Here is an 11,619-nt window from a genome sequence, read left to right as displayed (position 1 = left end):
GTTGAGCCCTGGCCGGTTTGGCTCAGCGGTTAGAGCATCGGCCTGCGGTCCCGAGAGACCCGGGTTCGGTTCCCGCTAAGGGCACGTACCTCGGTTGCAGTTTGTCCCCGGCCCTGGTCAGTCGTGTGGGTGGCAGCCACTCGATGTGTCCCTTTCACATCGATGTTTCTCTCTCTCTCTCTGTTCCTCTCTCTCCCTCCCACTCTACCTGAACAAAAAATGTCCTCAGGTGAGGATAAAAAAAAAAAAAATGTTTCAGTTGAGACTCCAACCATTTTGGACTTGGAGCCTAATCGAACAATTACAAATATAACATGCCTTTACCGTTTATAATTACAGGGGAACATTTGAGAGGGAAATCCACATTGACCTCTAACTTCATGAAATATTTCTGTAAGGACAACAGCTAGCAGGTTTGTTTTATCTTAAATTACACATGTTCTTATTTCAAAACTGGTTTCTAAAAAAAATATATATATATATGACTTATGTAGATTACATGTATTCAAACTATCCTGAATATAAAGATTCTTGAAAACATATATGAAACAGACTCCAGAAACTTGCACAGTTAGACGACAACAAAGAGCCTTTACATAAAAATTCAGGAAATGTTTTAGCTACATACGAAATGATTCCTTACTCCCTTCTGGGCCACTAGAATTCTTTTAGGGAGAGCTGGCAGAAGGAACTTTCATTTTGCAATACCGTGGGCCATCCTTTATTGAGAAATGAGAGTTGACAAAAGGCGTCCTTGTTTATAAAGACTTTTGTTTTGATAGGATTAAAATGACTAACATTAGGCACTTGACCCAATTTGGTAAAGCAGTAGAGACAGTGCCAACCACAAAGTAGGAGAAATTAAATATCAGGATTATGTAAGACAATAAGATGTAGCTGGAAAGAATAAAGATGAGTTGTTTCTTTTCCAACCATTAGTTCCCATGTCTGCTGGTTACCATATTTCAAATGTTAGAAGCCCATTAAGTTACTAATTTTCCCTTTACACTAATTTTAAGATAGGCCTGATTAAGAATCAAGTAGCAGGAGACACTGGGGTACCAAGAAAATAGGTCAGTTTAGATGTCTGCCTCGTAAAGTCTCAGAAACCCTAACATTTACCTACAATAGGTATCTAAACTTATTTACGTTTAAAAGGCATTCCAAACAATAAAAAGTGTTCTTTTATAATGTAATAGGATCATTTTGTAATACTGTAGAAATAACATCACATTGTGGTCAAGGGTTGCTGTATATTTTATCAGTTTGCTAATAAAAGCTAAATTAAAACTCATATTTATAAAGAATTTTTTTAATGTTGAAATATATGTCAGAAAAAAGTAGCTCATATACAGTCTTTGGAAATAGTTTAGTATGCTCTGTGAATGACAGAGGTAGTATGTTTTGCATAATATAACCACACAATGCTAACGGTCCTATTGACTCGAATCCAGATAACGTGGAATTTTCCAACTATTCACAAATGTCTACCTATTTTGACCAGATTATTTTGATTATTTAGTAATTTCACTCAACAATTACAAACCCGTTGCTTATAGAGACACACTTTACTTTGTCTCTCTGTTGGAAAAATTTAGAACTGGTTCAAATATTTAAAAATTTTATTCTTGTATTACTAATTCAGTAAAGTGCCCATATAGCATTGAGCATGTATTCTCTTCATTGCTGTTATACAACTTTAAATAAATATGCACTTTGATATGGTTTTTATTACAGTGAGAAATAGGAAAACATGCATAGTTAATAATTTAGCATGTATGACTTAAGGGTATGCTCTATTTAGAATTATTTTTTCCACATCTTAATAAACCTCTTGAATAGTATTACACAATATTGGAAATACAGTTACTAATAATTTCAAGAAATTACATTTCTCCTAAAGTAAACATGGCACCACCTGACGATCCAGCAATCCCGCCCCTGGCCATTCATCTGAGGAAATAAAATCAGGTCTCGAAGTGAGTTCACGGCAGACTATGTACAAAAGCCAAGATATGGAAACAGCCCAAATGTCCCTCAACAGATGAATGGATACAGAAAATGTGGTACATGTTTACAATCAAATAGTAGTCAACCATGAAAAAAGATGGAATCCCTGCTGTTTGTGACCAAATGAATGGCCCAGAAAGGCATTATCTAATGCTAGGTGAAATAAGCCAGTCAGAGAAAGACAACACTGTGTAATCTCACATAGATGATAGATAGATGGATAGATAGATAGATGATATAGGTGTAGATATAGATATAAAGAATCTTTAAAAAGTTTTTAAAAAGTTTTTAAAAAGGTAATGTCATGAAAACAGAGAATTGAATGGATGTTGCCAAGGGCTGGGGGAGGGGCGTGGGGTGATGTAGGTCAAAGGTACACATTTTCACTTGTAAGAAGTTCTTAGGGTCTAATGTACAGCACGGTGGCTGTAGTTAATAACATGGTATCGTATACTCAGAAGTTGCTGAAAGTGAATTTTAAGCATTCTCACAACATAAATAAAAAAGAAAAAGAGTTAACTATGTTACTTACGTGAGGTGATGGGTGTATTAATCCTCTTGATCTTGGTAAACATTCTATAATGTATCTGCCTATCAGATCATCACAATGTAGCTACACTCTAATTATATACAATTATGTCTGTCAGCTAATCTCCAACAAAGTGAAAATTAAAAGAAAATTATCTCTGCTTATTAACGCTTCCATGTTTATATTTAAAAGTACGCATAGAGTGTTCACATCCAAGAATATAAAATACATAGCAGATCATATTTATCACATACATGGAATAAAATCATAAAGATGATATATTAGTTTAAAGCCACAAGAAAAGACTACAAAGCACAAGAAAGATGAATTTCAGTGATGGGCTCCCCCCAAAGGAAATACACTGATGCTCTATGGGAGAGCAATACTTGGGACAAATGAAAGGAAAGGAACTTGCATTAGCCCAGCCTCCTTTTCCCACTTAAAAAATATATCAGAATACTTCCCTCTGAAGCTCTATGTGGCCATCTGTCAACCGCAGGGTGATCGTGGGTGTTACACTGTGTGTTATATTCTAGATAATATCCAACACGTAACAGATGCTCAATAAATGGTTGACACTGTGATTGTCTATGGGGATGTGCCCACACTTAAGAGAACAGAGTCGACTACTCCTCCTCTAGTACTAATGGTAACAATTACTAGTGACCTGGACATGGGACAGAAAAAATAATCCCTGCGATAACTAGAAAACATTTTTAGTTTTAAGTCTGGTGCTATGCAAACAATTGGCTAAGCATGTTTATGGCCTAAAAGCTATCACGGGCAAACTGTCTCCTTACAGACAGAACAATATGAATGTCTCCTTCATCAGTCGGTAAATAATGTTCCATCTTAGTCAATCTGCTACTTTTCACAATTACCAACTTCCATCTAAAAATAATCTCGAACCTACATTTAAACCCAACCTGTTTTTTCCCATTACATAAGAAAGCTTACTGCTCTAATTTCGTAATTGAGTTCACCATATAGATGAGAGAAGTTTCTTTATTTATAGAATTTAAACATTTTTGTTGCCACCTGGAAAAGAGTTTTGGTTCTATTACCCCAAAGGCGATGATGATCATCTGTTCATGTGTATCTGCATTCCCGTTGGTCAGAAGAAACGTTTATAACACAACATTTAGGCAGTTGCTAAACAGAGCTGTTATTTAAAAGTTTATAGATGTGCCAGAGGTATTGCTACTTATTTATTTTATCCTCGCTCAACATTTTTTCATTTTTTGTTCAGATAGAGTGGGAGGGAGAGAGAGGAAGAGAGAGAGAGAAACATTGACGTGAAAGGGACACGCCGAGTGGCTGCCACTCGCACGACCCAGCCAGGGCCAGGGACAAACTACAACCAAGGTACGCGCCCTTAGCGGGAACCGAACCCGGGTCTCTCTGGACCGCAGGCCGTCGCTCCAACCGCTGAGCCAAACCAGCCAGCGCGGTATTGCTCCTTTATTTAGCATTCCCAAATTGGTCTAATTTTCCGTATGCACCTCACATTTCCTTCAGAGACCCAGTGTCCTTTCTTATTAATCTTGTATTCAAATCAGAACTTTCTACATTGGAAGGGCAGTAATAAAATGGTCAAATATTGGACTAAAGTAACGATCTGAAAGTTCGTTAATGAACAGTGTCCACTGTGTTAACCTCTGAAGATGGAGAAGTTCCCAGGAGGAGTCCCGTGCATCGGACCTGCATGCTTTGAAGACCTTGAAGCCAAACACTCCATTTCCGGCGAATATCCTTAGGAGAACAATAGATTTGGGGGCTATTTTACATTCTGTGCTGTTTTGCCTGTGAAGTAGAAAACATTTGGCTCAGAAGTTCTGTCCATCCGATTTTTACAACCGCAGGTTATAATGATCTCAGGTAATATTGTGGGATCCTCTCTTCCCTTGAGCCTGTCTTCACCCGTCCCCATCCATGGAGGACGAGCTGATTGGCAGTGAGTTCCCTCTTAGTGCGAGGAGTTGAGGCCCTGGCCCTGGTAATGGGGAGAAGAGCCATGTGAGCGCCTAGGGGGCATCAGGCCTTGACAACCCCTCCCTGCAAGACCCAGGGTGTAGGGTGGGACCCCATGGCTGGCTGAAATCTTCAAAGGAACGAGGGATAGGAGCAAAGAGCCGAGGAACAGGAATGCTTTCGCTGCTGTTCTTATGTACAGCATCGGCTGATTTATTTTGATCAGCTTATCACAAAGGGATCCTGCACATGTCAAAGGATTAAGTGTTCTTTTACCGATGCATCTAAAAGTCAGGTTACAAGGTGAGTGCGCATTTACATGCTGGCTTTGTTTACAGGAGTCTACAGCCCCGGGTCTGCCAAGGGTTCCGCAGATAATGATACTAGGAGAACCTGACAGCATCATCTGTCATCTTGGCAGCGCTGTTTGTAAGAGCCAAGATCTCAAACATGCCGATTCACTTAGTCAGGGGTAAGGGTGCAAAAAAGAGAATTTATTGTTATATTTTTGCAGAGGGCAGGAGTGCTTTTGAGGGTCAAAAAAAAAGACTATTGGCAAACCCCATCCTTGTCCCTAGGGCTCCCCTACTCCTCCCAAGCCGCGGCAGGGAGACCCCAGCGCCCATAGGTGGCGCCCCAGGTCCGCAGTTGCGCTCTCGCCGCGCTCTGGGCGCCGCTCGGAAACCCCGCGCGTCTCCCCAGGTCCTGGGAGCTCTGAGCAGGCATTTTAATAAATAAGCGCGAGTGGCAACGCGCTCCACGAGCCCCAACGCGCTCCACGAGCCCCGAGGTTCAGAGGAGCAGCGCAGAAACCCCGGCGGAGTTGCCTCCCCAATCCCTGCCAAATCCTGACATTTCCCGAACTGGAGACTCAGGGATCGCGCAGCCTTTAAACCATTAAAACCTACGCCTTTTCTTTCCACCCCAGGTTTTTATTTTATTTTTATTTTTAATAAAACTGCTTTCCTCCCCCCACTCTCAATGATGAAAGTGGCCACGCTGCTCAGGATTAAGATTTGGAGGGAATTTGGAAAAGAAAAGAAAGAATCGAAAATCAGAGACGCGACCGGTGCTTTTGAAGGTGCCTAATTTGGGGAAGAGGCGGCGGGAGGGTTCCGCTCGGGGCGTTGGGGGGAGCCCTGACCTGGCAGAGCGGGGGCAGCGTGGGTGCAGGAGCCGGTGCTGAGCCTGGAGGGCGCCTTGCGTGCTTGGAGACCTCGGGGCTCGGGGCTGTGCCGTCTGGAGACCGGGGAGGGACCGGGACTGTGGGGCTGGGGCGAGGGAGAGCGCGGCGCTGCGGGCGCGGGAGCGGCGCAGACCCGGTGCGGAACGCGGCGCGGGCCGGTGCGGTGCGGTGCGCGGAACGTACCGGTGCGAAGCGCAGGCGTCTGCGCTGCAGGACGCGGAGCGGATTGAGGTGCGGTCTGGGCGCGCGGCGTGCGGGTCCTGGCAAGGAGCGGTGCGGGGCGCCGGGAGCGAGCGCGGGCCGGCGCGGCAGAGGGGCAGGGCGGGGCGGCGCTGCATTGGCCAGTCGTGGGGAGCAGGGTCGCGCCGGTGTCTCCTCCCGCCAGCTCCGCTCAGCCTCTCCAAGCACAACTTGGCGGACGGCGGTGCTCGCTCGTCATGGATGTGCCAGGTAACCAACGGCCCTGCGCTCCGCGTTCCGCTCCTTAGTTGCATCTATGCCTGTATTTTAATGATTTTAATGGGGACCATCGCGAGTCTGCGCCTGGGCGTCAGGAGAGCGACCGCTAGAATATCGACATCATTTTGTCTGGGGCTGAGGACAGAGGCTACTCATCCAGAAACAACTTCTCCCTTCTTAGACTATTGGAGGAGTTGTTCGGTGGCCGTGGGCGGCGAGGGGAGAGGCTTCCGGGCTTTTTGTTCCTGGACTGGGTGTGGAGATGACCTGCCTGGTTTAGGGGGAGCAGAGAGGCCCGGGGGAAGTGGTTAAGTTTGCAGAGAGCCGCGGGGCCGCCTCCCAACCCGGCAAAGGGAGCCGGAGGTCTGGAAACAAAAGCTGCAGCATCAGCCCAGCTGGGGCTCTGGTCCCTGAAACCCTCGTCCTGCGCCAGAAGGACCCGGGGCTCTCCAAAGGCGCTCGCTGCTGGCTGCGGGGACGTGGAAGTGGGTTGTTGGCTTTCAGGGTCTCTCTTTTTCTCTAATTCACCCCAAGGAGCTTCCTGGGGACTTGGTCTTTGGGTGGAAAATGGATAAGATCTTCACTAAGTGAGTGGACTGCTTTGAAAAAAAAATGTTCAGGATGGGAAAATAGAGGACGAAAGGGAAAGCGGAGACGGTGAAAGGTTTCTTGGTGTCGTTTGCAAGAAAATGCCGCTGAAATGAAGGCGATCCAGCGCGAGCGGATTTTCCTTTGCCTGCATCCTGAGCTCCCCTCTGCCTTCGGCTGAGTGGGGTGTCGGGGTGGCGTTGAGGGCGTCCCCGAGGGTCCTGGACTGTGTCTTAGTGCTGAGGCTCTGCAGAATAGCGGGCCCCCGACCTGAACGCACCCCTGGCGCGCGATACCGGGGAGCCTGCAGGGATGCCCTGCTTAGGGCGCCTGGGCGGTTCTGGGAACCTGTTGTGCCAGTCGGGGAGCAGGTAGCTTTGGTCCCCATTAAAACAAGAGGGTGGCCTCCAGCGAGGGGCCCCAGCGCCCCGGGCACCTGCTCCCGGAGCCCCTTCCCGCTCAGCTTCATTTCCCCGTCTAAGGCTTCGGGTTCTTTGCCCTGACAGGTCCGCTGGCGCTTTTCTGGTGAGGACGACCCTGGCCTTAGCCACCAGAGCAGGGGACCGAGGCCAGAGGAGGCTACCCCCGGCCCCGCACGTTGCTCGACCGCTCGCGATCCTCCCGCCCCTGCGCTCGGTCCCCGCGCACCGCCCCCCCAGCCCGGATGCCGGCGCCCGGCCTGGGCCCCCGCGGGCTGCCGCTGACCATGCTCGGGCTCCGGGGGGCGCTGCGCGAGCCGGCCGGCTGCGGCTCCTGCCTCGGGGCGGCGCTGGCCCTGTTGCTGCTGCTGCTGCCCGCCGGCTGCCCAGTGCGGGCCCAGAACGACACGGAGCCCATCGTGCTGGAGGGCAAGTGCCTGGTGGTGTGCGACTCCAGCCCGTCGGCGGACGGCGCCGTCACGTCCTCGCTGGGCATCTCCGTGCGCTCCGGCAGCGCCAAGGTGGCCTTCTCCGCCACTCGCAGCACCAACCACGAGCCGTCGGAGATGAGCAACCGCACTATGACCATCTACTTCGACCAGGTCAGTGCGCAGCGCGCCTCTGGTGAGCGCAGGCTGGGGCTCCCTGCGCGCGGCCTGCAGTTCCGGGCTCTTCCCTCCTCCCTGCCTGTCCCGCCCTGCTCCTCTGCCTTCTCTCTCCTGTTTCCAGCACGCTGCCCTTCCATCCCCCTCCCACTGTAGCTTCCTTTGTAACAGTCCGCTTAGGTCGCACTTGGGTGACTGAGCCCCTTAAAGCTAAGAGATGGGAAATGTGTTTCCCAAAGGGAACTGCATGGTTTACTTTCCCCAGGGCACCAGCTGTCATCTGGGGCGGATGGACTTCAGTCACCCAGGTGGTCCTCACAGAGACTGAGCATTGAAAACTCCACGCTCGGCCCGGCCGGTGTGGCTCAGTGGTGGAGCGTGGACTCATGCACCAGGAGGTCACCCATTTGATTCCCGGTCAGGGCACATGCCCAGGTTGTGGGCCTGATCCCTAGTGGGGGGGCATGCAGGAGGCGGCCAATCGATGTTCTATCTCATCGATGTTTCCCTCTCTCTCTCCCTCTCCCTTCCTCTCTCTAAAAATCAACACAAGAAAAAAAAAATTTAAAACTCTCCAAGATCTAGGAGGGGTTCTCAGGAGGTCTCAGCCAATGCTCAGCAAAGATGTACCTTATTTTGGAAGGGACTGGGAAGAGCATGTTTATCTTCCAGAAAAATAAGTGAGCCAGAGTGTGAGGGAACTAGCAGGGATGGTTATATAAATACAAAAGAAAATAGCATGTGTTATATGAATGCAATATGTAGTGAAGACAATACACACGATGCAATCTACAAATACAATGTATCAACATATAGTGTGGTTACCGGAATAAAGAAAAAGATCAATGACTTCAGTTGCCCTAATCCACTTAGTTTTTCCCACTTGGGTCAAAGCTGCAGCGTCAGGGACATGACTCTACCTTGGCAACCCTTTCTCTGGGTTGTGGCTGCTCAGGATTAGAGGTTGTGACCTCCTGTGTCCCCCACCCCTTGGTTTCTGTCGTTTTTCAGAAACAATTTGAAAACATAATAGTGCTTTTCCAAACTTGAACTCATCAGTCCCTTCCTTTTGACAAAATGCTCCCCACAAATGGAGCCTCTCCAGCTGCACACACGTAGACCTGCCCCTGCATTGGCCCACGCTCCCACCTGCGTACTGGTCACCTGCGCACACACTCTTGCCTCATTTTAGGCCAGCGTGGGTTCATTTACGTTCATCCTTGTTAGGGAGTATGTACATACTTGAATTTTTGTGGGATTTGGGGGTGGTGATGGGAGGGAGTCTGTCTTTAATCCATTTTAATTTACAAGACAAAAATATTTAGGTTCTGTTCAAATGAAGGAGACAGCAAGAAATAGGTAGCTGGTACCTATTTACTGAATTAACTTCTCCGTGTGTGTTGCTTCAAATCCCCGTCCGTGCCCTACAGACGGGTCCACCCTTTCCTCTGGGTGTCGGGAACCGGTGGCCTGGGGCCAGATTAGCGGCAGGATGCTCCTTTCTGCGGAACCTCCCGCAGGGCCGGCACGGCCCGGTCCCGGTTCCGGAGAAACAGACTGCCTTTCTGAGCTGGTTGGGGGTCCTTTCGTCGACAGCAGGGCCCTGCGTCTGCAGGGTTCCTGAATTTCCAACCGAGGTAAAGATCTGGAAGCAGCAGCTCCAAGGGCTTGAACGGAGGACGCTTTATTCTTTGTGAAAGCGTCATACACTGAGAGCACAGCCTTGGGGACTGGGAACAGGATGGCACACCATCCGACTCCGAGCCCCAGCGTCTGTTGAGCCCCACGGACTGGGGGCGGCGGTGGTGCCCAGCTCGGTGCCGGCTGGCTTCGGCGTCATTCCAGCAGCTGGGGTTGTAGCAGCAGGTGACATCGCTCTGGGGACTGCACGAGATTCATCCATAATGAGTGCCTAAGAACCACCACAACACACATTCCGTGACATTTGTTTTCTGAACAGCTGACAGGCCCTCTCTCCGAGGGCTGTGTTGCTGTTGCCGGCTGTTTGTCTTAAAAGCCGAGAACGCCAGGCGGACCACTGTCGTGTCCTAGTGGAGTTGTGCAGGTGTGTGCGAGTGGCAGAGGTGACGGGATCCGGCAGAGTGACCAGACTCCATCTTTAGCACCTGGAAAGAATGGGTTGTGGTGGGGACCCCCGCTCTTCGGGTTCTGCTGATGATGGGGTGCTCCCGTCCTCTCCATCGGGGAAGCCTGTCTGCAGCGCCATGTGACCTCGTATCCCGAGACTGGAGATGCCATTGTCCTTGCGCGTGATGAAATTCCCGCGCAAACTGCGGGTGTCCCAGCTGCGGTGGGGACCCTCCTGCTCTTGGTCCAGGCTCACTGCGTGACGTCATAGCTCAGCCCAGGAAGCAAACTTCACTTAGAGCAAAGTGGGGGTTTCTGGCCTTTGCCTCCGCAGCCATTATTGAGCACCTGCTGTGTTCTGCCAGGGCGCGAGCCAGGCTGAGGGCCACGGAGGCCAGGACCTCACACAGCGCCTTCCGTCCTGGGGACGGGAAGTGAGGGAAGTGACGTCATTGAATTGGCCTCTTGCCCCGTAGCGTGCTCTCTACCCACTCGGCATGGCCCTCGTTTTTGTCACAGCGTCGTGCTGAAGCCCCCAGAATCCCACAAACCTCAGAACAGACTCCATTTCCACTTTGGTTCCTGACCCCATTGCCTGCCTTCCTCTCTCTTTGCCTCGCCCCCAGTGTTCAAAATGAGCACCCATTTCTTTCAACCCACCAGCGCAATTCCTTGAACACATCTGTGTGCCTGTCCTCCTTCCGAACACCGTGGGAATCACTTCCCGCCGTTGGGAATTTGAGCCCAGGTCCCAAGGGCAGCCGGGGCAGCTGAGCAGACCTGGGGCCACTGCTGTGCCCGTCTGACCAGACCGCGTGCCCAGGAGGGGCTGGCTACGCCTGAGCTGTGTCCCTCTTCTTTTTCAGGTCTTAGTCAATATCGGCAACCACTTCGATCTGGCTTCCAGTATATTTGTAGCACCGAGAAAAGGGATTTATAGCTTCAGCTTCCACGTGGTCAAAGTGTACAACAGGCAGACCATCCAGGTGGGTAGCTTTGAAAACTGGGTCTTTCCTCTTTGGGTGGCTGGTCCCCCGTTGCGGCAGACCCTTCCCCCCTCTGTGAGGCCAGGAGAGGGGCTGGGAGCCAGCGGGGTCCTCTGGGTCAGGCCCCCGGGCGGGCTCCATGGAAAGTGGGGGCTGGAAGGGGCAGGGAGAACAGGTGTGTGAGGACAGGTGGGCCCTGCGTGGCCTGCTGACTTTGACCCTCTGCGTTCAGGTCAGCTTGATGCAGAACGGCTACCCCGTGATCTCGGCGTTCGCAGGGGACCAGGACGTGACCAGAGAAGCAGCCAGCAACGGGGTTCTGCTTCTGATGGAGAGGGAAGATAAGGTGCACCTCAAACTGGAGCGGGGCAACCTCATGGGGGGCTGGAAGTACTCCACCTTCTCCGGCTTCTTGGTGTTCCCCCTATAAACCCAGAGCCGGGGTGGCGGGGAAGATGTCGCCTGGACCCAGGAACCCGCCCTCCTGAACCCCCTGAACTTGGCAGAACAGGACAGCTGGTTTTCCAGTTCCATCAGACTGTCGAAAAAAGAATGATTTCCGTCCGAATCTCCAGTTTTTTTTCCTTTGACTATTGACCATTCCTCGGGAACCTAGCCTCTAATTAGTTTGAGGAGACAAGGTCTTCAGGAGAAATGACATTATCGATTCGAGCAATTTGTACGTGTGATTGTAACGTCGATCTGGGATTTTACTGTTGGGACCACTGCGTGTCTTCTTCTTCTGTTTGGACACTGTATCGTCGCCCCGAGAGTGGAG

General features: G+C 50.1%; 1 protein-coding gene across 1 annotated transcript; it reads left to right on the top strand.

Annotated features, from left to right (window-relative positions):
• Positions 1-7,392: 7,392 nt before the first annotated feature.
• CBLN2 (cerebellin 2 precursor) lies at positions 7,393-11,271 on the top strand. Its single transcript, XM_036245586.1, has 3 exons — positions 7,393-7,764; positions 10,722-10,841; positions 11,074-11,271. The coding sequence occupies exons 1-3, from the start codon at positions 7,408-7,410 to the stop codon at positions 11,269-11,271; spliced, it is 675 nt and encodes a 224-aa protein (XP_036101479.1). The 5' UTR covers positions 7,393-7,407.
• The last annotated feature ends 348 nt before the right edge of the window (positions 11,272-11,619 follow it).

Source organism: Molossus molossus, unplaced genomic scaffold (genome assembly GCF_014108415.1).
Source record: "Molossus molossus isolate mMolMol1 unplaced genomic scaffold, mMolMol1.p scaffold_m16_p_6, whole genome shotgun sequence".
NCBI classification, from domain to species: domain Eukaryota; kingdom Metazoa; phylum Chordata; class Mammalia; order Chiroptera; family Molossidae; genus Molossus; species Molossus molossus.
Note: the sequence above shows the minus strand (reverse complement) of the source record. Positions and strands in the feature narration are given on the sequence as shown.

What these genes read in the sequence shown, in the direction of transcription:
- CBLN2 (XM_036245586.1), top strand. Translation starts at nt 7,408, where the DNA reads ATGCCGGCGCCCGGCCTGGGCCCCCGCGGGCTGCCGCTGACCATGCTC. An exon ending in TGACCATCTACTTCGACCAG is followed by an intron (nt 7,765 to 10,721) that starts GTCAGTGCGCAG and finishes CTTCTTTTTCAG; the next exon opens with GTCTTAGTCAATATCGGCAA. An exon ending in ACAACAGGCAGACCATCCAG is followed by an intron (nt 10,842 to 11,073) that starts GTGGGTAGCTTT and finishes CTCTGCGTTCAG; the next exon opens with GTCAGCTTGATGCAGAACGG.